Raw genomic sequence first — 26,562 nt, 5'->3', positions numbered from 1 at the left:
AAATTATGGGGAAAACTACTCAGGAGCTTGAAGTTAAGCATGTGCTTAAATACCTTATTGGATCAATACATTCAGTGTTAACATGAAGGCAATCTAGTGTGTGAAGGTTCAGAGAAGGATATAAATCTTGAGCAGGGATAACATATGCTGTCAGGTGATAGGAGACACCAGACAGTTTTCAGTTACCTATGAGAAAAGAAGTAAACAGAGTGCAACTCAACAACTTTCCATCATTGGAAATGACAAAATACAGCGGCAAACAGGCTGATCTAGGTGAACTTTCTAAGCACAAACCCGTCCAAAAGGAAAATTTTGTCCATGATACACTCAAGCACATCATCTAAATACCAGACCAATGGGGGCTGCCAGAATTTTCCCTTAGTCCTGAAGACGAAAACAGTGTCTGGAATTAATTCAGAAGCTCTCACAACCTTGCTCCTGCAAAGACTGCACCCCTAGGGTGGTGACAGAGCTCCCAGCACACAGTCATTAGCTGGGGAAAAATGTGCTCAAAAGTGACGGTTTCTGAACTAAGACATCCGTTCACATACCGATAAATGGATGGAGGAAAGGGCCGTGACAGGAAGGTCCATTTAAAACATGCTCACCTTACTAAGGAGAATTCGAGCCTGCGTTCATCTGACTGATTGACTGCATTTTGGAATGGATGCTGCTTGACCATTCAAGATACTCAGAAATACGGTTTAGGACCAAGAATTGTTGTGGCAATGAAATTGTGTAGAGCATTTCCTCAAATGATACTGGCACGGCTTACACCTCCCTGTCTAAGCCCTCAGGAGGCCTGAGTTAGTTGAATTTCCTGGGTCTGTCTTACTGCATTTGGGTAGCTTTCCTAAGGAAAAGCAACTCAATTAGAGGATAGTGAGATAAATAATACGTTCTCATTAGAACTACAGCATAAAAAAAACCCCAAAGCTCTGCTTTGTTGAGAAACTCAGTTGTCAGAAACCACATGGAAGAGGAAGATTAATTCAACCTTTGGAGGCTGGTCTCAGATGCACAAAGGACAGAAGAAAAGTTAGTGGGACATGGTGGACTAACCCGTCTGCCCCTCTCCTACACTGAGCAGCTGAGAGTCCTTCGGAAAAGGGGATCCAATCAATTAAACTGGTTCATCAGGTTTTATACATCCATAAACCAACAGGCACATCTTCAGGGGAAATAGAACAGGCCACGGCCAAGGCAAAAAATCATTGGACTGGACATGGAATACTTAGCCAGCACCAACACCCAGACTGCGTTCCCTCGGTCCTTTTTGCACGTGGAAAATTGTGTGTGCAGAAGAGTCCATCCCTTTTTTTTTTTTTTTTGAAGTATGGGGTGCCCTGCCTTTATGTTAGAGACAATAAATTTGGCACAAAAAAAATTCCCAAACAACAAACCCTCTCAACTCAGTATGGGATGTTTTGGGGTCTGTGATGGTCCGTAGCTCCCCTCGGAGCCAGACACACATTCTTGGAGTGGTCGCTCAGAAAATGATCTTCTGCACACCCTGAGAGATTCATTTTTCTACTCACCCTAGGAGGATAAGGGAGAGGCACAAGTACATCCTATCAAACCCAGAAAATGGGTAAAAGAATATTTTTAGAGCATTGGACTGGCATATAGAACTATGTTCCTATGTAAAAAACAGCATCCAGAAGGGTCAGGCATCTTAGCTAATCTGTGCTGCCCCAATAAACTCCAACAGTTTGCTGTTGCAGACACTGGTCAGGATCACTTTATTTTATGAAGTCCCTGATGTACTTTCAAGCTACTCTTCACTTAAATTTTATTAGAAGACTTGAAATTTCTAAACGGATTTTCAAGAGAAAAAAAAAACCCAAAACATCCTGCCAAGTTCTCACTCCCCATAGGAGCAAGCACCAGAAGCAATATTTTGTTTTAAAATTGTTATCCTGGGCAAACACTGAAATGCAGGTGCAGGGAGGGTAACGCAACAGCTACTGACGATTTCCATCTGCTCAAAAAGAAAGGGCACAAAAAGAAACTCGCTTGTGGGTTCCTGAGTCACTTTTGTTTCTTTACATTCAAACCTGTGGATGCTTGGATGGGTGGGAGGGAGTCGTTGTTTCTTGGAAGCTAAATCACTGGTTGTTGTCCGTTGAAGAGCTCAGGTTTAATGGGATATCCCCTTGGACACCCACAGAGGACAGGTAGGAAGCCATATTTTCAGATGGAACATAAAGCGGTGAACTTTCAGGCAAGCTGATGAGGTCGTTTCCAAAGATTGACTGACGATCAACGAGGTACTGCTGGGCGCTTTCAAGAATGACATTTTCCCTAGGAATGCAAATGGACAACAGAAAACTCAGTTTCTGGAAGGTAAGTTATCAGACCTTACATGCGGAGAACTGAAAAATGGCAAATCCCCACTGCAACAGGAAGCGAGGGGCCTCATCCAGGCAACAAATGCCTGGAAACGCTTGAGTCAAACTGGGACTCGCTCAAAAGCCCATCGAAATCGATGGGAATCTCTGCATGTTGCCAAGCTGGGTTCTGTCTGAACGCTGAGATGCCTCACAAGAAGTGAAAGAGGGATGACCAAACGGTTGGAGACACTGAGAGGGGATAAGAGCAGCTTCTCCCCTTCTTCACTCAAGAACTGTCTGGTTTTCCTCATCTTTGCAGGAGACATCTGTTAATTGCCCTGTTATTCCAGCCTCACATCACTGCATGGACTAGAAAGGCTTTGCAAACAGGGGATGCTCCTCTTGTGCAGGTCAGCTCCAGCCTGCTTAAGAATTCTCTCCAGCGTAGCTGGGCTTTTAATGCCTTTGATGCTCATGCAAGATGCTGAGCTTAAGGTAGAGGCTAGAAGTCTTTGAATGACACACAATATATCAAAACTCTGGGGTGGGCTCAGGTGGTTACAGCGTCAAACTAAGGCTCGCAAAAGCTTCTCTTTCAGGTCTATCCCAGCTGAATCCACATGAAAATAATAATACATCGCTATTCCAAGACCAGGAAAACACTTCTAGATTCATGACACACTTTATCAGAGTGAGTGAGTGGGAGAAGGTCAGCTGGACAGTTCCCCTTAGGTCTGGTAAAAGGTCTGGAGAAACTGAGGCATAACCTTTGCCTTTGGCTGCTAGCAGCTACTGAGTCATCTCCTCTGCAGCAGGTGCCAGAGGAAACACAGGACCTGCACAGCTCTTACCACCCCTGCCCACTTAATCATCACATTTCTCTTCGGTGGTGATGAACAGGCAGGGAAAACAGTGGAGACATCAATAGATATGATGCGGACCCAAACAGAAACAGGCGTCGTTCAATTACATTTAAGCCTCAGTTTATCCCCCATACTCTTCCTACTGCTCAGTAACTAGCCTAGCAGTTGTTGTGGAAACATTGCTGCCTGACAATCCTGAAAGTAAAATAACAAATGTGTTTTGTTCCCTCAAAGCGGCAAATGGTCAGCGCTGGATGTCAGATGTAGCTGCTGCCACGTTTAACGCCTTAATGACATCACCCGTTCCCGAGTCCGCAAGAGCTGCTAGTGCTCCTACCTGGGCAGGCGCCGTTGAGCGGTGGGTTGAACACTTTTGAGGACAGCTCAGTTGCATTCTTCTCCAGATCCATTGTGAGTCGCTGCATCTTGATGCAAAAATATAAACTACAATGTACAATTATACAAAGACAGGGGAGCTTGTTAGAACTAGGCCGTTTCTGAAAAATCAGTTCTTCATCAATGCTGCACAACCTCCACCAGTCCTGCAAGCCACCCACCCTGCCCTACCACACCTGCACTTTGTTAAAATAGCCCAAAACGTGTGCTCAAGGGCAGATATGCCTGAAGGAGGGGGCTAAGGGAGATGTAATCCCCTACTAGCGCTGGCTAACATGGTGCGAAGCTCATGTTGCACGAGGAGGCCAGGCTCTTGTCCCCGCGGCTGTCCCTGCCCCGCTGCCATACAAAGCAAACCCACAGTCCTCTGCAGCCAGCAACAAAGACGAAAGGAATTTTCTTTCCATTTGCCTATGACTGTCTTTAAAACAAAACTAGCTTTTGCTCGCACAGTGCTGCTAGGGGTGGAGTTGCCGCAGGTATTACTTCCAGGCTTCTCTCTGCTCGTGACTTTCTGGAGGACGAGCGAGCCTAAGGGTAGGCTGCACTGGGAAATTCACTGATCTCGAGGACTGAACTAGCGAACATCACAGCTTCCTTCTTGGCCTTTTCTCTCATGCGATCCTTTTTAAAAGAGACTGCCCTTTGCTTTCAAGACTTGCTAATATTATTTATCTCTTCAGAGACTCTCCTTCCTAACACTCAGGAAGAGGCATTGCCTAGTAAATTCAAAATTATGAAATCAAAACCTGAAAAAGGATAGAGATGTCATGAAGAAGGCTTAGAGAGCTTTCACATTTCATTAGAATAGATCACACTTGGCTGGCACGTCTGTAGAGATGGCAGAACCATGCGAGTCTTTATCCGACCCAGCTGGCAGCGAGGACTCTGAAAATTCACCCTCCATCAAGCAGGAAAAAGCAGCCAGCCACAAAACACACATTTCCTTCACTGTTTATTAAATCCCCGTATGCACTTCAGAAAGGTCTGTGTCATTGTCAATTCCAAACAAATACTGCCCAATAATTTCTCCTTGTTTCTCCAGGATGGGTATGCATGAACCTCTATTCTAATTGCACGTGGTTTTACTGCTCCTGAAACGTACAGGGATGGCTGCACTTTATAAAGGTATATTTTATAAAAGAGCTTTGGCACAACGACACTTTATGGTATTTGTCAGACATGACATTCACGCTTAGATAAAGTTTATGAGCAGGCAGTTTCAATTAAAGACTCCAGGACACCAACATATCTCTAAACAAGCTCTGGCTGAGTGGGAAAGACAGGTCAAGAGTACAACTCTCTCGGGAGACGTGTACTTGCTGTGCTTTACCCCACTCTCCCCTCTGGCTATAAAATAACCAAGCATTCTTCAGTTATGCACAAGTTCTGCTCCATAATTACATTACTATTATTATCATATCTCAAAAATACACGTCTCTTACCGGGGACAGACTGGCTTCCATTTCAGTTAAGTTCCACTCACTCAAAGATAAATTGGGATTAAAGACCTGTTGGGAGAAACACGCGATTAGGGCTCTGAAAGGTGTAATGGTTGGAGATACCCAGATCCTCAGCTGGCTGCGGGGGGCTGTAGCCTTGCTGGCCGAGATGCCAGAAAGTAATTTCTGCCTGTGCCTCAGCTGCTGTGCCATTATTAATTGAAGCTACAGTCCAAGGCTCCCGTGTGTTGGTTTGTAGCACAGCCAGAACAGCAAAGGCCGAGCGGTGGGTGCTTGTGCTGACCCGCAAGCCTTGCTGCGGCGCAGACACCCAGCATCACAGTCATGTCCTAAACCAGGGCAGCTTCTTTGTGTCACTGCACACGCAAGTCAGAGCCCCTTTTTTGTTGCTTTTGGGTCCTAGGACACTTCCAGATTCGTATGGCTTTTTAAAAGGATCCCAAAACAGAGTAGCAGAGGGCAGATTACTGCTGGGTCAATGCCTCGATGGCAATTTCTTGAGAAGTCTGAGCAATCTGGGAAAACGAGCTGTTGATCTGGGCTACTGTTTTATGATTCACTCTCACTCTTGTGACATTCAGTCGCACAGAGAGAGAAAAGTGTGTCAGTAACAGGAAAACACCTCCTAATGAGAAATAAGAAACAGAAACCAGCGGAGTCAGTGATAGAGCAGGCCATTAGAAAAGCTTTCTGTAAAGTCAAAATCCATCACAGACACTTGGGAACTGCCTTTAAGAGAATAAGATTGATTTTTTTTTTTTTAAATGGTTTTTCATTCCTGTTTATCCATGCAAGCTTACCACGTGCCTGTATCTGAAGCACCTCCTCAGGGGAGCATATCTTTGAGATACAGATTCTTTTGCTACGTACAGAGTTATGTGATTATTGGGAGAAACCTTCCATATACTAATGACATGTACAAGGCGAGAGAGTGAAAGAAAGAAATCAACAGACCTTCGGATTTCTGCATATAGACTGAAGAAAAAAGCCACCACCCATTTCTAAAGAAAAGTGACCCGAGAACTACAGACAGCTAAATATCTCAGCAGAGAGAGAACTTGACATTGGCTACCAGAACGTGAGGAAAAGGGGAAGGTAGTAGAGTTAAACACAATCTAGGAGTATCTAAGATGCAAAATATGCAGAAAATAAACCAACCCACCCAAAGCAATTACCAAACTAGCTAGACAGTCATATTAAACCTATTTTACGTAGATGTGTTGAGTCTCATGATAACGTCTTTCCCAAATGCGCTGTGTTTTGTGCTCCTAGAAGTTCAAATACATATATTTTCAGGAGAAAAGTTAAAAAAGCATCATTTAAAGTCTGCCAGTTCTTATGAGCAGGCCAAAACAGAGCTGTGACTCTACCGGCAGCATGTGCCGAAGTGCCACACAAGAACAGGCAGCACGGTCCATCCCATTTCCAGCCCAAAGGTGTGAACCGCTGCCAGCTTCGCGGCCGTTTCAGGCAGCCGCCTCGGCGGAGGGCCTGGCACTCACATCCAAGAGGCTGGCAGGCTCCAGGCCGTACTGCTGGCTCCTCAGCAGCACCTGCAGCCCTTCCAAGCTCCAGTCGGTGCCCTCCAAAGGGTCTGGAATATCTGTTCTGAGAAAAGACAAGGGCACATATTGTCACGAATGAGACTTGCATAGATATACAATTATAGAAATAGGAATATTGCATATAGAAAGCAAAACTGAGCAGCTTTCCAACAGGAGGTTTATGCTTAAATCTCATTTTGAAAACCAAGAGCCCACTGTCAGCCTGGGTTTATGTCATATAACTTGGTTTAATCCCAGAAGTACAACCCAGCAGAGCACGCAGGGGACTGAGCTGATGGTAAAACAAGTGAGACTTCTCCTTCCCTAGGTGACTCCTGTGGTTTGGGGATGGATGGTCTGTGCACATCTCCTCAAAACTGGGAAAAAATAAAGCTTTCCTTAGAAGAAATCCTTCTAGAGAGGCACTTGGCATCCAGAACAGGCTGCATTTCCATCCTCCTGGGTCCAAGGTAGCTGAATTACTCTTAACTACTGGGTTTTAAAGGAGTGACTTTCACCTACAGGCTGCATTTACCCAAGACATTCAGCTAAAGGAGCAACTGTGAGGCCCGTCTGTGTTCAGTCCCCACAAAAAGCTGTAAAAATTTCTCTTAAAATCCAGAGTCTTTAAAATAAGATGATTTTTCTCTTCTAACAAAATGTTTTTAAATAGCCAGTGGGTTCAGAAGGAGGAATTTGGATTTCTGAAAGGACCCAAAGGAAAATAGAAGCCTTTCTGATAACTCTGTTGAGTGTTTTGGGTTTTTCCCCCCTCAGTCCTCCTTACATTGCTACAGTTGCCATCAAGAATGAATTCTGCAGTTAAATTCCCCGTCATCCACCAAGCTGCAACTATGCTTCCCTCCTGCTGTTGCTGTAAACTCACCCATGACATCGGTGCTGTTGGGATTTCAGTCTCAGACCACAGCTCCAAAAGCAGCTCACCCAGATGGCCCTGTGGCTGAGCCCAGTGACACCGGGCTAATCCCCCTTGCAGGAGGACATCGTTCTCTGGGTGACTGCTACATGCAGGATACTTGCGTGCCCTGGCTTCATAATAATGAAACCTCCATCCCTTTGTATCAGACTTCTGCATTCAGTGAAGACAAACTCCCAACTCTTCATCCCCATGAGTGACCTCACTTGCTATGTCATGATTTTAAGGCATCATTTTATACCCTTGCTTTGGACTGCCTAGCATTTTACTGAGCCCCTCCAGTTCAAGGAGACAAGCACAACAATGCAGCTGAGTTTTGTGGGTTTTCACTCTTAGTCAGAGATGGGGAAGCCGAGATCTCTTGCAGTGTCAGCTCCCCGGTACCTCCCCGGAAGCACACGGCCCATGCGGTGCTGCCAAAGTGACTGGCTGCCCCCCGAAGACAGATCTAGCACTGACTCAGGAAAGTCACCTTGGAAAAGCAATAGGAGGAGATGCAAAGGGAGAACAGACTAAAGAGAAAAGTCTATTTGACTTCACAGCACAGGAGGGGAAAAGAAAGGGGGCAAATTACTTCCTTCTTAGGCCCAAGCCTGGGCCTGATAAATGCTTTGATGCCTTATCAAACATATGCCCTACTTAGTGCAGAGGTTATGACGATGATTGACTGTCATCTTCCATCACTGGCTGCGTATTGGCACACAAGTGACACCCTGTTCACTGCACAGAAACACCAGTAACAAATATTTCCGTATGACTTTACATAACTGAAGACTCAGCAAAACAAGTGACAGAGGGCACACAAGCTACCAGAGCTGTAGTGTGGTCCAGTGGTCTGCAAGTCTGCAGACATGGATGCTGGTCTGGGCTCCAGCTTTCACTTGGACCTTGGGCAAATCCCTCTCACCATGAAAAGCCTCCTCCTGCTCCTGTGGCTCTGATGCACATGGTCTGGCAGCTCTTCCTCTGGTGGGTCCTTCAAGCAAGTCATCCACAGACCCCCCCTACCCCTGTGAACTGTCCCCTGGGCTTCAAGGGTCCTCTAAGCATGTGCCACAGGTACAGGACGAAGCTCACCAGGCTGCATTAGGTGACTTAAAGTCGGTCTTCCCTTTCCCCCTGGCTCACGGGAAGAGAGGGTCATGAAAGATGCAGGGCCACAGCTCTCCCTCACTCCCCTCACCTGTCCAGTAACGTCCTTCTGCTTCTTCTCTCGGATGGTTGTGAGGTCCCTGGTGGGGTTGCACCACAGCTCCCTTTGCCTTCCAAAACGGACTGAACCATGGCCACCGGGAGCACAGGGGGCTCAGAGCAAGCCCGGCAGCCTGGCAGGGGGACATCAGGCTCAGCGGTGGCTTTCACTCCAGGGCTGACTGGCTCTTCCTTGATCAGCATGAGGCACTTCTCTCTGTATCAGAGACAAGACTTAGCACAACACATACGTCTGCTCTGCAAAGGCCTCGTACTACTGGGAAGGGCAATAGTACAAGGGCTTGATTCCAATTCCCATCAAACTGCCCCACAGGGTCTTTCCATTCCCCTGGATGGGCAAAAGAAACCAGCAACCTTGTTTTCTTTTCAGCAAGCTCCAGAAACACACTCAGCTGGAATATCTTCAGTCACTTCATCAGTCATAGCTATAATGAATTCGCCCCATTTGATTGTTTCAATAATATGGAAGATACACTTCCACGTGTTGGTCATTCCTCAGATGAGTATTAGGCTTGAGACAGGTTAAAGGGAAACTAGGCTAGAGAGGTTCCCCTGAAAAAGAACAGTCTCCACCCTAGAGATAGGAATGGGATCAGTAAGACCTTCCCATGCAGGAGTTAGGACTGGACCAGCAAGGGCTCTAGACATCCCAGTAATACAGGTCAGGATCTTGTGGCCCTGCAGGGTTTGGAACAGAAGCTGTCAAAATCTGACAGTCCCAGTCTGATGTTATACTTGTTTGGAAGCAGAGGTTTGCCTTTTTCCAGTGGGAGAGGCACTCCATGTTATTCCTAGACGGACACAGGGCATTGAAGTTTTGAATAGTAGCGGTTTGTATGTAAAACTCTACTCTGCAGTACTTACAGGAGATTTTACAGCTCCCTGTGAACCTGCACAACTGGAGCCAAGGTGACAAAGGCATGTAGATCAAGAGGCACAGGGCATGGAAAGCCATACTGAAAACATATTATCTTACAACGCTTACCAACTAACTTTGCCGCAAGACAACACATGAGCGTGTCACACAAACGGGATGGTACGTGACACTATGAAGTCTTCCTCAGCATTCCTTCCAGAACATCTCATCTCCTGAATCCTAAACTCCCACCAGAAGCTCCCGTTGATTTAGAAAGTACCACTTAATCCTAGTGACTTAATCCACTAGTGACTCCTTAGGGCCGTGGCTGGCTCAGATTCCCGAGTCATGCAGACACAGCACAGATCAGAGGCCGCCAGATGGCACTCAGTAATTAGTAAAAATAAGCAACTTAACTTGAAGGTTCTATTAAAATTTTTCTGCTTTTTCTGAGGCTTCCAGTTTTGTTTTGGTTTGTTGGTTGGTTGGTTGGTTTTTAATCTGGAGCTCTTTACCTGCTTCTAGCTAATTTTATGGCTATGGTTTCAATTATGAGGCAGGTTTACAGACAATTTCTAGAGCATAATTGCCTTGCCTCTATGCCTGAGAAACTGTTTCCGTGATTCATCTGTCTACTTACTTTCCACTGACACAGTTGTAGCTATTCTGCTACTAGCCCTAAATAGGCTGCACGTCTGTGGCAGGAAGAGATAAGCATTAAAATACCTCTACATTCAGTTCTTAAGTTACTGGGACCTTTTCACAGAAAAGTTGTCAAACATCGGAAGTTGTTGTGATGCAACCTTTCTGTTCTCATTAGCAGAAAGATGTACAATTTGATTCTGTTTCTTCTTTGTCAAAGCCAAAAGGAAACTTCCTTTCTCTCAACAAACTCAACAAGTGTTAGTATCTCATTATTTGATAAAGTCTGAGACAGCCCCTGTCTTGAGAACAAAATATAACGAAACATGGAATACTTCTCAAAGAGGTGAGTGGAAGATCGCAGCATGAAACTCCTGACTTTATTTCGAAAGTTATGCTGTTATCCCTCCCTAAATCAGAAAATCTGACTCACATTGCAAACTGGAAAAAAAATCTTCCAGCCCACCATCTCTACAGAAATTTGTGAATTAGACCGAAACTTTTGTAGAATTACAGTCAGGAAACACTCTGTTGAAGTTATGCATGTCCATATCCCACTCTCCCCATTTTTAATCACAAACATGTTTACCTGTCATTTTCAGGAGGGGATTGCATATTTATGATGTTGGATGATGCTGCTTCAGTAACATCAGATATGATGGGTCCTCCAGCAATTGCAGGGCTGTTTAAGCAAGAGGCAGGTTCTGTCGATGGCTAAGAGGAAAGCAAAAATCATACAGATTTATCCTTCTGAGGCCCAGAACAAATCCAAGGCCTTATCTGCGATAGTTAGGGTTTACTCACTGTGCCCTTGAGTCCTCCTTGTATGGAAACCAAGAAAGTTTTAATCTACTACGCAACATTATAATTTCCTCTGGCCTTTCCTCCAACCACATAGAGGTGCAGGTGTAAAATAAACTCCATGACTGAAGTGTCAGCTACTGTAAGGTTTTCCATGTCCGACATTTTGCCTAGACTGCTTAGTACTGGTCTCTCATGCTGGCTCAAGTATTTTAGCTGCATAACGTTAAGTGTCATGTGTCCGGTGTCTGCTCTGGCGGGTTAGGGTGCTGGGGATCCCTCTGCGGCTGCAAAAATCTAGCTCTGGTCAGAAAGATCATAGTACCCACTTCTAGAACATACTTCTTCCTCTCTGCCCTTGAGGTTGGGGTAAAACCATGGAGAGTTTGCTGTGCAGGATCTGCCTTTCCCTCCCACAACCCGTGGCTTCCCACACGAACACGGCAGCACAAGCGCATACAAGAACATGCCCCTTCCTGAAACAGGGGAGCCAAAGAAATCATAAATGTCGCTCAGCTTTGCAAACCTCTTCTCTTCTTCACTGCCAAACTACTTACTTTATAACCTGTATGATTGCTTCAAACGTTTTTCCACCCTGCCCAAAGAAATCCCACAGAGCTCAGAGGCTGGCGTAAACCTACCGACTGTATGAAGTAGGGGTCATGGAGGGGGTCCGTAGACAAATGCCGGCTGAACTTGGCCACCTGTGGAGCTGAGATCCCGTTGTCAAGCATCAGAGGTCTGTGAAGAGAAACAGGTTTGTTGTCCCAGCACATACTGACTGGTTCCAATTGCTCATACAAAAAATGTCTCTCAGCCAAGAGCTGTTTTCCCCTGGGTACTCTGTTTTTTCTCAGCTGTAAGGTACTTTCTTGCTCAGTGTTAAGGAAGGGAAACAACAATTTTGGAGGAGGTGACCATTAAAAAAGTGCATTAGCCATATAAAGAAGGGATGATCTAGGTTTTCTAGATCTTATTTTAAAAAATGTAAGTAAAGTAACAAATTCAATTCATACTTTCTTCTAACTGCTAGTGGTTTCAAGCTCTAGGCTGGATCTTCAGCTTGTTTAACTGGAGGTAGCTACGCTGAAATTATTAGCGCAATACTGAGAGTCTGGCCTTGTTACCAGCTCCCGCGTGCTCAGGGCCTCTTTAGCAAAACTACATCTCTGTAGGTAGCACTGCATAAAAGGGATCCATGCCACATACTAAGGAGGTAATAAAACAGAGGAAGACACAAAGCAGAGCAGAGCCTGAACTCATTGCATACAGGCTTTTAAAAAAAATGACTGACAGGCTTTTACAGATGGTCACTGACAACAAGAAGTAGGTCTGTGTGCTGGGTCCTGTAGCAGGAGTGCTTTCTGTTTAGTAAATGATTGAAACCAAGAGAAAATGAGAAGGAGCCTCAAAATGGCACTGTCTTTCCATCACGAAACTTCCTGGGTGGCAGTCCTCGGTTTTGTGATACAGTCCCAGAGAAGCCGGGAACACGTATATTTTGCGACACCCCCACTATTGTTACTGCTGCGGTGATCCTATAAAACTGCCTAGCAAATCCCTCTTCTCCTCCTGCTGTCTCACAGTCAAGAAAAGCATCTTCAGGGTTCATTTAGAAGGCAGTGATTTGGCGGAGGGCACCAGGGAAAGCCAACAGTTTTTTCCACAGTGGTGTCTAACAGGCTTGACAGAAGATAATTCTAGCTCCCTTCATCCTACAGACACTGGAGCTGGATATGTTGGGAGAAATTATGGGTTTGCTCAGGCTCTAATTAGATCCTACAGTGAAGGGCATTATACAGCACGACACAGTGGCCACAGTGTTGTCTAACATCTCATTTAACAGCCTTTTTCTAGTCTATTCTATGACATTAACTAAAGACACAGAATAAAAAAGAACATTTGAATCACCCTGACACAGATGTTGTTATGGCATAATCTACCTGTCAGTACACACTGTGATATCATAGCCAGCCCTGCGACGATTACGAATTTGTAAGCGTCCAGCTCTCTGCTCCAGGAGCCACAAATGAACCTCCCCATCCAACATTTCTTATCAAAGTATCTTTGGTGTCTATCCCATCTAACAGCCTCCCAGGCCAGATGTGCTTGTGGGACCTACAGATGTGCCCATCCTGTCCAACCCTACCCAGAGCCCCCAGCCAGCACTCTGGTCTGTGCCAACTGTTGCTCCAGGCTGTACACTATGCTTTCCTGCAGTCATTTAAGAGAGAGGCAGGAAAACAAAACTGTGAAAGGTAAGACATTGGAGATGCAGATATAGACAGAAGAGCTGAGGTTCCCTGAAAACAGAGGAGCTGAGGTTCCTCAAAGACAGACCTTTGTGTTTCCAAGGAAGTAGAAACTCAAATTAACCTGCGCGCCACTGTGCAAATTGCAGCCGGGTTGTATCAGTGTGATCCCTCTTCATAAGGGGGTCAATCCAGCTGCTATGCAGGTCGGTCTGTGCTCTTCTGCCCCTTTCAGCACTGTTTCTCACTAATGCTGCGCTTTTTTCAAAAAACAGTGGTCTAAGACAACAGTTCTTGGGCTGCAGAGCTTTTACAGGGAGGGCACAGCCCTGACTGTGGAAATTAGAGAGCAGATCTGGCATCTCATTTCCCTGCATCCCCATGCCACTGGAGGAAAATTTCCCCACTCATGAACCTCAGTGACTCTGAGCAGCTGATATCCTCCCCTTGAGCCCTTCTCTTTGCTACCATTCTCCTTGCAGCATTTACCCCTTCCAAGAGGCTCAGTAGAGGGGTTAGGCAGAGGTGACTGTGGGTCAACCTAAACGTGTCTGTGGGTGGCTGGACCCAGCCCTGCTCCTACTGATGACAAGTGGCAAAACTGGAACCTGTAGGACCAGCAGTGGGGTCTTGCCCTTTACCCTCCCACTAGTTAGCGTTCCCATCTCCCATCGCGCTCTGTGTTCCCCAAATAAAGGTCACGAGCTGACACGGTGCTTCTCTAAAGACCACTGAATGGGACATGTCAGCAGGTCTGACTCGGCAGTTCAGCCCATTCATTTCCCATCACCATGGTGTCCTGGTCCGGTGACCGCCTGCCTGGGCGAGCTGAGCTTGTGCTTTTAGTGAGGGGGCAGCATTATGCACCCGTGAGCATGTGCGCACCACACAAGGGTACTTACAGCTTCCTCTTTATCCCAGTGCTGCTAGGGCTCGATTGGAGCTGGCCAAACAGAAACTGAATCAGCTGTCAGGAGAGATCAAAATCCGATGTTAATCAGCAGAGTGATTCAGCACTCCCTGCTCTCGCAGCCATTCTTATCTCACACGTTCCTCCCTCCCGACACCACCCCAAAAGCTGGGAGCAGCCATGAAATACGAGAGCCAAATTGCATGAGACCTTGGAGCCCGAAACAGGACTAAGCTTCCCGAGAACTCAAACGACCTGCCTGGCTTTGAAGGAACGCAGCCAGGTGCCTGCTTTGTGCAAAGGCTGCTAGACGCATGTGCTCAGCGCTTTCTCTCTCCACTTCTGTGCATGCAGCACTCCGGTTAGCCCTGTTAGACTTGGGAATCTGCCCATGAAGTACACATACAAACATTCCTAGGCCTGGAGTTAGACTTGGCCTCCGTAAAAATCTTTAGAGACCTTTATAAGAGGCTCTATAAAGTCTGGCAAAGACCTTGCAAGTGAAAGGGGCAACCCCCTAGGGGAGACCCTGGATGGAGGCCTTAGCTCTTTCAGTTGAGTTTTTCAGCCCTGTGAAATTCAGTGCTGATATAACAGGACACTAGAAAGGATGCAGAATGGCTTTGGACAGGAATCACTTAGCAACATATTCCCAGGTCAGCTTGAGCCTAATGCTCTGCTTTGACCTCCAAACAAAGAGAGCATTATTATTATTATATATCACAGCTGTCTCTTACTCATTGCTCAATATAACAAAATAGAGTTGCATAAATGCCTCTACAATGAGTGGTGTGGCTGGTCCAGCCTCAGCGCTGGAGGAAGGCTTGATAGCCTCGTGCATTTCTGTCCAGTTCTATGACTCGGAGATGCCACGTGAGGGGCAGAATGTGGCTCTCAGGGCGACTGCGAAATGTGACGTGCTCAGTCACGTCAGCACCATCTGGGAATCACTGGAGAGGCCTTTTCTAGTCCTGGTCACGCTAGATTTCAAGGGAGACGGCTTTGCAATGCTCCTTCAATCTAAAAGGTTGTACAGTTAATTCCTCAACTATACCAGTAATGCCAGAAAATGTACCAGTTGCCGGAGGTCCCCACTGGGGGAATGGCTAGCCAATTCTGCTGCCTGCAGCTTCAGTGCTGGCAGGAGGGGCAGGCTCCTCTCTTGTACAACGCAAAGAGCAAAGATTTGGGAAGCCCCAAGGCATCGGGACAACCAGAACACAGCCAATACAGGGCAATTAGCGGGAGTTGTGCTCTCTCGCTCAGGACTTTGACAGAAAAGTGGTTTCTAACATCACAGCAAGGAAATGCAAATATTTGGCTTGAGGGTATAATCTATGCTTTGTGAATGACCACTTTCCATAGGACACATAAGGGCATCACACAATTTGAAAGAGAGGGGAAATAAATATACTGCAACATCAGAGTGTGGACAAGATTAGAATCATAGAATCAAGATTATGGGACAACAAAAAAAAAAAAAAAAATCAGAGGAGGGCATAGACCATACAGTAAAAGTGAGTTTGGAGCTTATAGGACCACTACCTTATTGATCACTTTCTGTTGCTGTGAGTGGTTCTGCCGGAGAGAAACAACTTCCCGCCAAAGAACTTCATTTTGCCTGAAAGCGAAAGAGAAACTTTCCATGAGCACAAACATCCCAACAGCCCATGGTGCTGCCATGACGCACAGCAGACCCAATTGTGCAAAGTCTGCCTCACTTTGGGGTTCTTGCGGTGCTTAGCGCTTTTCAGGTGTCCCAAACGGGGTCACACAATTGCTTTCCTTGCGTTTCCTTGACCTCAAAAGAACTACAGATCAAAGCATGGAGGAAAAACAAATAAAGAGAAGTCAACATTGATAGGGGAGGCTAACAAGAGGACACGTGTGTTTAGTTTTCCTGGAACATGTGGGCCAAACTCAGAATTAGAGCAAAGCCTGATTTGTGACTTTGAATAATTTGGATCACTGAGACTGTTCTTCCTGCAAGAGCCAAGAAAGCCCGATCTCTCCGCAACTGCCCTCAGTGCCCTCAAAGACCAAGAGACCTGATGGATAGAGACCCTATGTATTCTGCCTCCCGAAACCTCACACACGTGGTGGTACAAAGGCATGCTTGGGAGTGACTGGAGCAGCTAAAGGGATGCTTCTGCATCTGAGAGCATTGAACTAGAACTGTAATGATTTTATTAGTGGGAGTTACTGATTTCATCCAGCAGAGACCTGTGTCCAGCTTGCAACTGCATAGAGCATATTTATTTTCTGTCTGCAAATGCAGCACATAGGGGAGTTTACAGGCATCCTCGAAGAGGCAGCCCCAGAAAGTGGGATGGGGAGGTGCAGAGCTTACTCACTGTGCTGCCTCCAAAGCTGGATGCCAGCCAAGTCCGTGCTGCCAAAGGTTTTGCCAGTCAACTTATCTCAAGAGTATATGGATGTTCCAAAACTGAAAGGCCAGCAAAACCTATCATACAGGTGAAATTTATAAATGCTTTTGCTTTTTAGCCTTTCTAGTGTGGGTTGATGCTAGAACCGGGAAGATAAGGTTCAGGGCTCGAAAGAGCACAGTAGCTGCCCTAGTATAGCAGCTCGTGCAGCAAGAATCTCTGCAGTGAACTTTCTGTACTGGTACTGACAGGGTTTTCAACAAAGCAGCTTTCCTTAGTCTGACAGTGTGTACTGGAGTGACGTCCTAATGGTTCTTTACCAGCACAAATTTCTTAACATGGTTTCAGCCTGGGATTTCTGGTCTGTCTTAGTTTATAAAAATTTCATTATTTTCATCAGTTGAATGCAATTTTGCCAGATGGAGGAAGGGAGCAAGCAAATCAAAAGGGAGAATAAACCAAAAGCAAGGCCAAATCATCGACAGAGGAATTCCTTAAGAATTAAGTAAGATACAAGCCTAGAAACTCTTTCATTGCCGCTGTACCTGGATTTCATGGGGTGATTTCATGCACACGCTAAGTGTGGGAGTCATTAAAATTGAGGTAGGATAAAAATATTTATCCTTTGCATGTAAGATGCTGGGCTGGAATGAAGTTTCACAGTATATGGTGTTCTCTCAAGGTCCAGGGTGCCAGTGTCATCAGGTGGTGTATGAATATCAGCTTTCATTATAAAAGAAGTTTTTTGGGTCTTTTTGATTATTCAAGTGCTTTTTAAACAAAGTTCTCTGTAAGAATTATAATTCTGCAGGCAAACAAAAGCCTCTCCAAGTACATGATTTATAAAACTGTATCCATTTACTAAATTCCTAGTGACCATGTCTGACTCAGAAAATCCCAGTCTCAGACAGCTGGAGGTCAAGCAGTCACGTGCAAGAAGCATTGCATTTGCTTGTTTTGCTCTTATACAACAATTTTGGCCGTGTCAGAGGACAGAGTCTTCAGAGAGATGGGTCCATGCACTAAACACTACAGCAGTTCTTGTGTTCTTACATATTTTAGGTCAGTCATATTTTGGAGGTGGAGGATGACAGAGAGAGTTTTTGGGTTTTGTGGGTTGGGTTTGGTTTTTTTTTTTTTGGAGTAGACACAACATTTCTGCCAAGGATTCTTCTATGTGTGAGAAAGAGTTATATCTTTACCATAATTTCTATCTGGAAGAAATACAATTCTCTGAGTTAAGTCCTCAGGCTATATACATATTTCCTACATGGCCACCTCTGTGCTTTCCTCATCTGTGAAGGGAGAACACAGATGTAGAGAATATGTCTACCTTTCACAGAAGACAGAGAGGCTGAGCATTAATTCATATTTTGTAGATCATCGAGTCTGCACAGAAATCCTGCATGTCATTGTCTCAACAGATGTAGTCCCTATGATCAGGCCCTGGCTCAGCACTTTCTCCCTGGGAGGGAGGTGCGTAAGGCTCCTCATTTCAAACATTCCCCGAGATCAACAAATGTAGAGAAGCAAATGCCCGTAAGAAGCAGCCCGAGTAGGATTCAACTCACTGCTTCATGTCCTGCACTTGACACTCCATGTTCTCCTGCTGACTTCTCAGTATCTGTACCTCGTATAGCAACCTGCTGAGGTCCTCCTGGCGCATCTTGGTCTCCTCACTTTTCACTACCGACACCTGAGGAGGAAAAATCAAAAGTGGATTTTACCAATGCCACAAGGGCCATGGACAGACAGAGTCATTGCTGTGGCTCGGGTGCAGGACTTCCACCAGCTGGGCTCTGATGTGCTGAAATACTAGGACAGGAGGTATGCACAAGAGTCTGAATTAACCTTAGGGTATTATTGCAAGGGCCAAAGGGATAAAATAGAGCAAAGAGTAGGACAAATCCTTTTGTACATAGAATCTGTTGGCAGCAGAACATTGCCCACCTGAGTGGAGACTTATTTCAGTTCAGTTTTGGGGGTGTGAGGGTGGTGGAAGGTATTTTGAGGACCAGGGAGGAACTGAACTAGGTTGTTTGATTAAATCTTTCTACGTTAACTACAGAGAGACCCAATCCAGCCTTATGTTTTACAGGGATGAGCCTGAGGTAATGCTTCAAATTGACATATTACACTTGGATTTCCAGAAGGCTTTTGCTGAAGACCCTTTTCTGAAGTTGCTATGCTAATTCAGTAAAGGAATAGCCCTTTTGGGGCATCAATAAAAGGTTAAAAGACAGCAAGTAGAGGGCAGGAGTAGGTTATCTCTTCTGTAATAACAGGAGATGACTGTTGTGAGACCTGCAGGAGTTATGGCGTACTTATCTAGAAAAACAAATTCAAAAGCAGAGCGGTGTGAAGCAAGCCTGGCTGTGCGGCACTACACGAAGGTCTCGTGATACTGAGTGACAGAGCAGAAAAAACCACAGACAAAACTCTGGTGAAAGCCAAGCCCTGCACACCGAAGACCCCTGCCCCAACCATACATGTATATGGAGAGGACAGAGACCAGACCACAGGGTGATCTTGGAGCTATGCTGAGCCGTCTATAGCACAGGGGCCCGTGGTCTGAAAGCAAAAGAAGATTTGGGGAGTTACCAAGAGAGGAATGCAGCTGTAGTAGAAACCCTCACAATCACCATGGAGTGCTGTTCTGGTCAATCTGCCCCAAAAAAGGGATATGGGAGGGTTAGAACGGCCCAGGGCAGAGAGCCATGGAAGGGCTCCTGCTCGGGGAGAAACGAGATGTTTCCCACTCAAGATGCCGGAGGGATGGGAAACAAGTATTCACTACTTCTCTCCTAGCAGAGGGCCTGAAGGAAACAAATTACATAAAGAGACAACAGGCTTAAAGCAAACCAAGGGAGCTCCATCTCCACACAGACCACTAGTTAAGCCGTGGGGCATATTATTGAGGGTTGTTTCGAAAAAGCGCCACGCAGCCTCTCCACACTGGTGGTGTGGAACCTTCTGGAACAGAGGTCTGTCGCGCCTCAGCCTTCCCGCCCAAGGGGCTCAGTGAGGCCCGGCTGGTGCCTGTCCCCTTGCCCGCCGTCCCCTCACCTTCCTCTTGATGTGCTCCAGGAGGTGCTCGTGGCCTTGCAGGAAGCAGAGGTGCTGGAACTCGGTGTCGTCTCGCTCGGGCTTGACGAGACCCCCCTGCTCGATGTTCACCACCTTCCTGAAGCCGTCTGTGTGGAGAAGGTGTGGGTGAAGGGCCGACAGACCCTGGCCCTCCTCCTCGCCTCCCATCCCCATCACTTTTGAGGACATTTCTCTTCACTCCCCCCACTTTTTGAGCTTCTCCAGTGCTCAAGGCACAGCCGTGCCCCCTCCCTATGGCTGGGCACGCTTTTGGGCCATATCTACAAGAAATCCAGCACGAGGGACAACCCTGTGCATCCCACTGGCCTTCCCTGCCACCGGCCCACACCACAAAAGCCTCGCCGGCAATCCCTTGGGCGTGTTGGTCTGTCAGGAGCCGAAATGCCTACTTTTATGAAATCTCAGGTTTGATTTGCAAGGCAAAGGGATTCAGGGGAAGGATTTTCAAAGGCACAGACCAGCATCAGGTGCCACTTTTGGAAAAAAGGGTCACACACACCTTTGGAAATCTACTTCGGGTACTTCTCTGAAGTCCTAGAAAGGTTTCTAAACCATATCTAAAGACTGGCCTAAAAATTACAATAGGGCTACTGTATAGTTAAATAGCAAAGTTAAAACTTTACTGAGGAATTTTGTGAATTAGTCCTTGGAAAACCTCCAAAAACTATCAGAAAAGAATCATACTTAATACAGTTGTGGTCTAGATGTAGATGAAAACTACACTTAAATTTCTGTCAAGGGGTGAAAATGTCCAATCAGCAAGGCAAGGTTTGCAGGAAGAAATACTGTCCAAACTTAGTTCAGTGATATGGATGGGAAAATGGATAAGCTCTGGGCATGCTACCCTCAAAAGACACAGCTCCTGAGGGAGGTGTCACAGCATCAGGTTGCTGGAAAAAGCCTCATATAGAATAAAATGGAAAAGAAACAATAATAGATCATCAAATGGATGCAAGAGAAGCAGAAAATCTGGTAGCTGAAATTTCTTAGTTCACATCTTATTTGATCTAACAGAAATTTCGTGCTGGAATCTAAGGTCAATAGGAGGAAATTGCTCCCCTGGCATGTCAGAGGCAGGTCCCCTTTGGCAAAATCCACAATAATGCATAGATATGTAAGGCCTTGGCTTTTCTATCCACAGTTCTCTTTCATGCCTCCTGTCCCACCCCAACTTTCTGCCACTCCCCTCATGTCTGTAGGACCCACGTGGCCTGGGCTTTGGAGGTTGAACTTACACATGTTCAGCTGCCGGACGAAACTGGCCATGTTGTTGTGTTTGAAATACTTGGGCAGCACTTCTTTGGCAAAGCGTCCTTGGTCGAACACATGGAAGCTGGTGCCATTCTGCAAGAGAGACAACGACAAAGGTGAAATCAGAAGAGCTTCCTCGACCACGAGAGGTGCCCAGGAGGAGGTGATGCCCTTGAGTCCGACAGCAGGGGAAGTCGTGCTCTCTGAATTGTCACCTTGAAGCTGAGAAGAGTGACAACGGCCTTCAGCGACGGATATGCTCCTTTCACTTCTGGTACAGTCAGGCCTCTACGACTACAGTTTTGATCTTTTTCTACTAAGCTTTGCCACTGCTTAGTTCAGAGCCTTGGACGCGAGAAAGAAACTACAGACTTTTTACACACAAATAGCCAGTAGCCTGTGATCATCCACTCTTGTGTGGACCTCACAGAAAGACTCTGGTGCCTGAAGAAGGTCCTGGAAAGTAGGAACTGCCGTTATAACCCCTCGATCTGCTTGTCTAGGTCTAACTCTGACCCATCTGCTCCAAAACACAGAAGTCCTGGAGGGAGCGCTGCCTGGAGACATGGTACAAGAAACACCGCATGGCAAGAAAGCAAATCATCCCTGGAGACACCACACTGATCCAGAAGCTCTACGCACCTACTCTTGACTATTTTTGAAAGTACACAGCCACAAGGGCAACCACAAAATGTTAACAGTCATGCTTCACCGTCCAAGCTAGCAACACACATGTTAAGCAGATAAAATATCTGTTTCTGAGCTTCCATTGCCAGGATCCGTGATTGCAAAACAAGGCAAACTGCCTGGGATGGCTGGCTGAGACAGACACACTGCAGGCCGTGGGCTTCCCCTGCCTGGCCTTCTACCTGCTGACAATTCAGTGGTACAGAGAGGGCCTGTGAGCTGCAGCACACTGAAGCCGCCTTGAAACTTTTTGCAAACAGAAATCCACGTGACCTTTTTAAGGGACAGAAAAATGAGCAATTAATTTTCATCTGTAACCAATGCTTAGAAAGAACGTTTTCTAAATCTCTGACCTCAACAGATCGGTGTCTCCAGGATATGGTGACAGGGGGAACACATTAAATCCTATTTCTGCTCTGCATGGAGGCCAGCACCAGGAATTTGAAGGAATGAAGAATCACAATTTAAGACGTGGAGTTTGGGGCACGCGTGGCTTTTTTGTGAACTTGCAGAGAACAGTATCTTCCAGGGGCTCACACTGGCTTTGCTTGCGGAGACAGAAAGAGCTGCAAAGAGCTACCTGGGGAACCACCCAACTGTGCAGCCTGAGCTCTCCACAACTTTACAGAGGGACAGTCAAGATGCAGAGATATAGAGGGACAGCCAAGATGCAGAGACCTCTGCCAGCGCAAAGACATCAGCAGATATTAGGGACTGACCAATTCAGCTGCAGTTGAGTTTCAAGGGACAGCTCGCTAAAGACACCAGGGTCTGCACAATGTTGGCAGGGAGGGCTCTGAGACTGGCACAGCCCGTCATCCTCCTGCTGTGTTCAGCGTTATTACCGGCAGTCAAGCGGTGTGTTAGCTTGGGGGGTTATTTCACAACGGAGCGGCTTTTGACAGAGGAGGACGGCGTTTCGTAAGAGTGAGCACTCGGGCTTTGTGCGCAGTAGGAGCATACCAGCAGTCCCACCACACACCCATCACAGGATCCGTGGCTGCACGGGTGCTCTCAGGGTTGCCTGGAAGTTTCTAAAACAGGGAATGTAATCAGGACCACGAGAAAGTTCAGCGACTAAAGAGGTGCCGGTGTGTGCCTGTAGCCTGCCCACGGTCACCGGAAAACAGCCAGCTGGCAAACCCTGCCGTCCTGCTCATTGCCACTACATTTCCATCACCAAAGTGTGCCAGTTCCCTCTGTGCTTTGGCTCGTTTGTCAGATCTAACAATTAACCCTGCACGCCTACAAACATATGACCAGGGCAGCTGTACTTCTCGCTCCTTGTTTGCTGCTGCAAACACTGAACATGACTGTTTGCCTTGACAGTGCCCTTTGCCCATCACCAGGGTCTTCCCTATCATTCTTTACCCCATGCAGCAGAAGCAAAGGCTGGTCAGGTGCTTAAGAGATTCACTAATAATCCGTACGCTGAAGTTATCCTCACAGACTGAGCTCACAGACATGACAGCAAGGACCAGGGTTTCCCAACACCGCAAAGGCTGCTCTGGGGACAGCTGGTTTATCCTGCTTCCCTTGTGCTTCTGCCCACTCACTCTCTCTGGGATACAGCTGTGTGTCCCAGGCTGGGCAGGCTGATGTAAAACGAGAAGCACAAGGGTTTCGTGTACCTGAATGTCTCCTTGTGGCCGCTCTTGAGAGCTCATTCCTTTAAATTCAGGGCTCCAATATTTTCAGAAGCTGGCACACCCAAAAGGGTTCCTACGGACACAAGAGACTTTGGAGTTACCGCGTGTTCACCGATGGACCGTGCGTGTGCCCGCTTGTTCCCACACAGCAGCTGTGCCTTGCTTCTCTTACACCACGGGAGCACAACCTGGGGGACACTTCTCCACCCAAGGCAAAATTCACTCTGCGGCATGTCAGTCTTGGCAGATGCTTACCTGAACTGTTTTTGACAGACCCTGGTTGACAGACACCCTGTGCCCAGCCCAGGCAAGCTAATCCAGGAATTTGCTAGGAGTTCTTCCTAACTGCATCTTCCATTTCAAAAATTCTTTTAATTACTTCTTGTCCGTCCCATCTACCACAGACACAGACAGCAGACTTTTCTTTTCCACCTTACAACAGTCTTTAGTGTACATATGAACCATTACCACAGTTTCTCTCCATCTCTTCTCCTTCATGCTAAGAAGCAGTTCCTAGGTCCTTATAGGTCCTATTTTCTAAGAGTTCTGATTACGTCCAGAAATCTCAGGCACGCACACAATTTCTCAGCTCCAACAATGCTGACGGACAGAAGGGGAAGAACACGGGAAACATGGGAACATGCAATATGGGAAACTTAGACATCTAAAAGCCTTACCAAAACCTTCCAAGAATGTAGCTGTAGCCTATGTTAGGTTGCAGGAAAGCAGAGCGTGGTGGTGGTGGGCAGTCAAAAATAAAAATGTTGTAAGTGTAACAGAGAGGGGACTATTTATACACGTTAGAAAATCCTCCTAGTTTGAAAGTCCTTATTTAAAACACACAATACCAAAACTTGGTGGTTCTCAGAGGTATGGCCAGGTAATAGCAACATCAGAAAGCAACCACTGCCTTGGATAGCGATGTGGCTCAAATCCTCTCTCAGGTTTTGAATGAAAACTCTATTGGATGCAAACACATGAGAGAAAAGCTGCTTTAGACTCCCCCTCCCCTTTAAATCTGCATTTGTTATAGATTCTCGATTTTGGAGAACAAGTTTATGCACACAACTTATTTGATAACTCCCTGCTGAAGACAAATCACATTATTTGCAGCAAGCCTTAGTCAGGTCAAAAGCACAATGTGGTTTGAGGGGGGACAAATAAATCATTTTTGTTCTCTGATTGCACTTAGTTTATTCATGCCTCAGTGACAACTAAGAAGCGAAAGCAAAGCAATCCGTCCCTATGAAGCCATACGGACAACACATACACACATCACCATGATCATCACACACACTTGTTGAAAAATCAAGTAAAGTTCTTCCAAAATGTGAGTGATTTAGGGTGCCAGTCTGAGATCGGTATAAACTATAGGTTTCAGCCTGAGGTTCGAATGCTGTTTATCTGCTGCCTTCTCCTAAGGCATTTGTGAAAGGCTGCTAAGAAACACCTGTGAAACAATACAAACAGCAGTAGAATTTTTTTAAGAAAATTTTAGAGAACCGCAAATTCAAGCAAGGTAAAGAATCTCTCTCTTAACAAGTCTGGAGTTTTAGAAGATTCAATATTATACACTCTCTTTAAGGTGCTTCAAGTGAAATGTGTAAATATTGTTATTAAGTCAGTCCCGAAGTTGTCCCTTTGAAACAGAAATGCTCCGATATTGCAGATAAATAATACCAAGTATAGCCAAAAGGCCCCCTAATGAACTACTGATCCTTCCACTCTCCCAAGTAAAGCAAAGGGAAGTTGCTGTACTTGGGCCTTGCACCTGGTGTTGCAGGCACTTAGTGAGACCCGATGTTCGCTGTACTTACAGTACTCCAGCAGATGAGATGGTTCGTTTCAGGATCTTCCACCAACGTCCAGAGTTTGGTTAGGAAGGCTGGCACATTGCTGGAGTATCCATCCATCACCAGAGAGCTGGGTGAATCCTGCATAGTTTTTCAAGTGTCCCAGCTACACTAACCCCATCGCTCTCGGCGTGCCTGCCTCCCTGCACGCGCCTGCATCCGACAGAGAATGAACCACTGGATTTTATCCCAGGCCAGTGGAAAGTAGGCTCCCAGGGAGTCACATCAGCAGTGCTGCTTGCACTCTTAAAAACTCAGCACAATGCGATGGCATCACCAGCCCCAGAGAACAATACACAGAATGAAAATGCACTGCAGTCGATCTCACAGAGCCGTGAATAAATACGCAGCGTCATGCAAAGGGAACACGTGCTGCCCACCTTATGCTGGGAGGTTAGCAAGTCGCCGGAGTGAACCCACCTGCCAGGAGTCTGTGGGATACCCAAGGCACAGCAATGCCAGGTTTGTGAAAGCACCTGAATTGTTATTTTGGAATTTTCTTATCCCAAACTTTGGCCGGCACAGATGAACAAGGGCTGGCCAGAGCTCAGAGCTGCACATCTTTAGCAATGTTTGGAAAAGTCAAAATTGTAAACTGGTTTGGCTACAGATCCTATATCACTGGTCAAGAGAAATGATTTGGCTCTTGGGTGAGAGGAGAGGGTGATAAAACCAGCTACACATAGAATCTAGATGACAATATCCTTTATTATTATTATAAATGCTTTAGATAGCTCTAAGTAGGTGCTTGCAGTGTAGTTTTACACCAGGATCATTTCAACTCAGAAACTGCTCTTCAAATAACGTTCACCAAAATCTTTAGTACAACAGACCAACACACACGTACCCTAATTCAGATGCAGGATAACTTGCATGTGAATGCAGATATCAGATGCAAAAACTGTCAGCATTCTTGATTATCCTGAGAAACACTAACAATGTAATAAAAGCAAAGATCTTTGCCAAAGGCATTCAAATTGTAACCTGGAAATCTGCATTCCTGAGCAAAAGAAAGACAAGACGGACAAGGGAATTTGCAGGTCACGTGCCTTGTATTACTACCTTGTGAATGATTTTCCTTAGGTGTTTTTTCTTCTGCTTGTATTTTCTAACGTAATTCAGCTCCTGTTATATCCCTCCAAGCTAGAGGTCACCTGACAAGTGGATAACAGGTGAGCTCACCACCACTGAAATGCCAAAAGAGGAATTAGCAAGGTTAGAGTGGATTTTCCATCAGATGACCACAGTTCATTGCTATAGCTCACTGAAACTGCACGGCTAAGTACCCAATGGGCAGAAAATGGCTGTATTGAGGCTGCCACTTCTTTAACTGTCTATTAAAGTAGTTGCTGAGCACCTGACACAACCTTTTCAAATGTAAAATCAAAATTAAATTTTGCTGAGATCTGCAGTAAAAA

The 26,562-nt window shown here is 46.1% G+C and overlaps 1 protein-coding gene across 2 annotated transcripts; it reads right to left on the bottom strand.

Annotated features, from left to right (window-relative positions):
* Window positions 1-2,108: 2,108 nt before the first annotated feature.
* HSF4 (heat shock transcription factor 4) lies at window positions 2,109-25,231 on the bottom strand. Of its 2 annotated transcripts, none has more exons than XM_009695996.1 (13): window positions 25,109-25,231; window positions 20,940-21,048; window positions 19,663-19,790; window positions 18,168-18,292; window positions 15,755-15,830; window positions 14,202-14,266; window positions 11,689-11,788; window positions 10,836-10,960; window positions 8,720-8,944; window positions 6,558-6,663; window positions 5,038-5,103; window positions 3,531-3,621; window positions 2,109-2,302 (listed from the first exon to the last, which is right to left on the bottom strand). In XM_009695996.1, the coding sequence occupies exons 1-13, from the start codon at window positions 25,229-25,231 to the stop codon at window positions 2,109-2,111; spliced, it is 1,533 nt and encodes a 510-aa protein (XP_009694298.1). The 2 variants fall into 2 exon arrangements, with proteins under 2 accessions (XP_009694298.1, XP_009694299.1); XM_009695997.1 differs by having other exon boundaries at window positions 2,109-2,304; window positions 3,534-3,621.
* Window positions 25,232-26,562: the final 1,331 nt, after the last annotated feature.

This window comes from Cariama cristata, unplaced genomic scaffold, assembly GCF_000690535.1.
Source record: "Cariama cristata isolate BGI_N322 unplaced genomic scaffold, ASM69053v1 scaffold12572, whole genome shotgun sequence".
NCBI lineage: Eukaryota > Metazoa > Chordata > Aves > Cariamiformes > Cariamidae > Cariama > Cariama cristata.
The sequence above is the reverse complement of the archived record's forward strand: the minus strand, read 5'-3'. Positions and strand labels throughout refer to the sequence as shown.

Bases quoted from the DNA above. Each gene is read 5' to 3' on its own strand.
- HSF4 (XM_009695996.1), bottom strand. From the start codon at position 25,231: ATGCAGGATTCACCCAGCTCTCTGGTGATGGATGGATACTCCAGCAAT. The intron at 18,293-19,662 runs GTGAGGGGACGG...TTTCCTCCTCAG, and splicing joins TGGAGCACATCAAGAGGAAG to GTGTCGGTAGTGAAAAGTGA. The intron at 8,945-10,835 runs GTAAACATGTTT...TCTCTGATACAG, and splicing joins TCCCCTCCTGAAAATGACAG to AGAGAAGTGCCTCATGCTGA.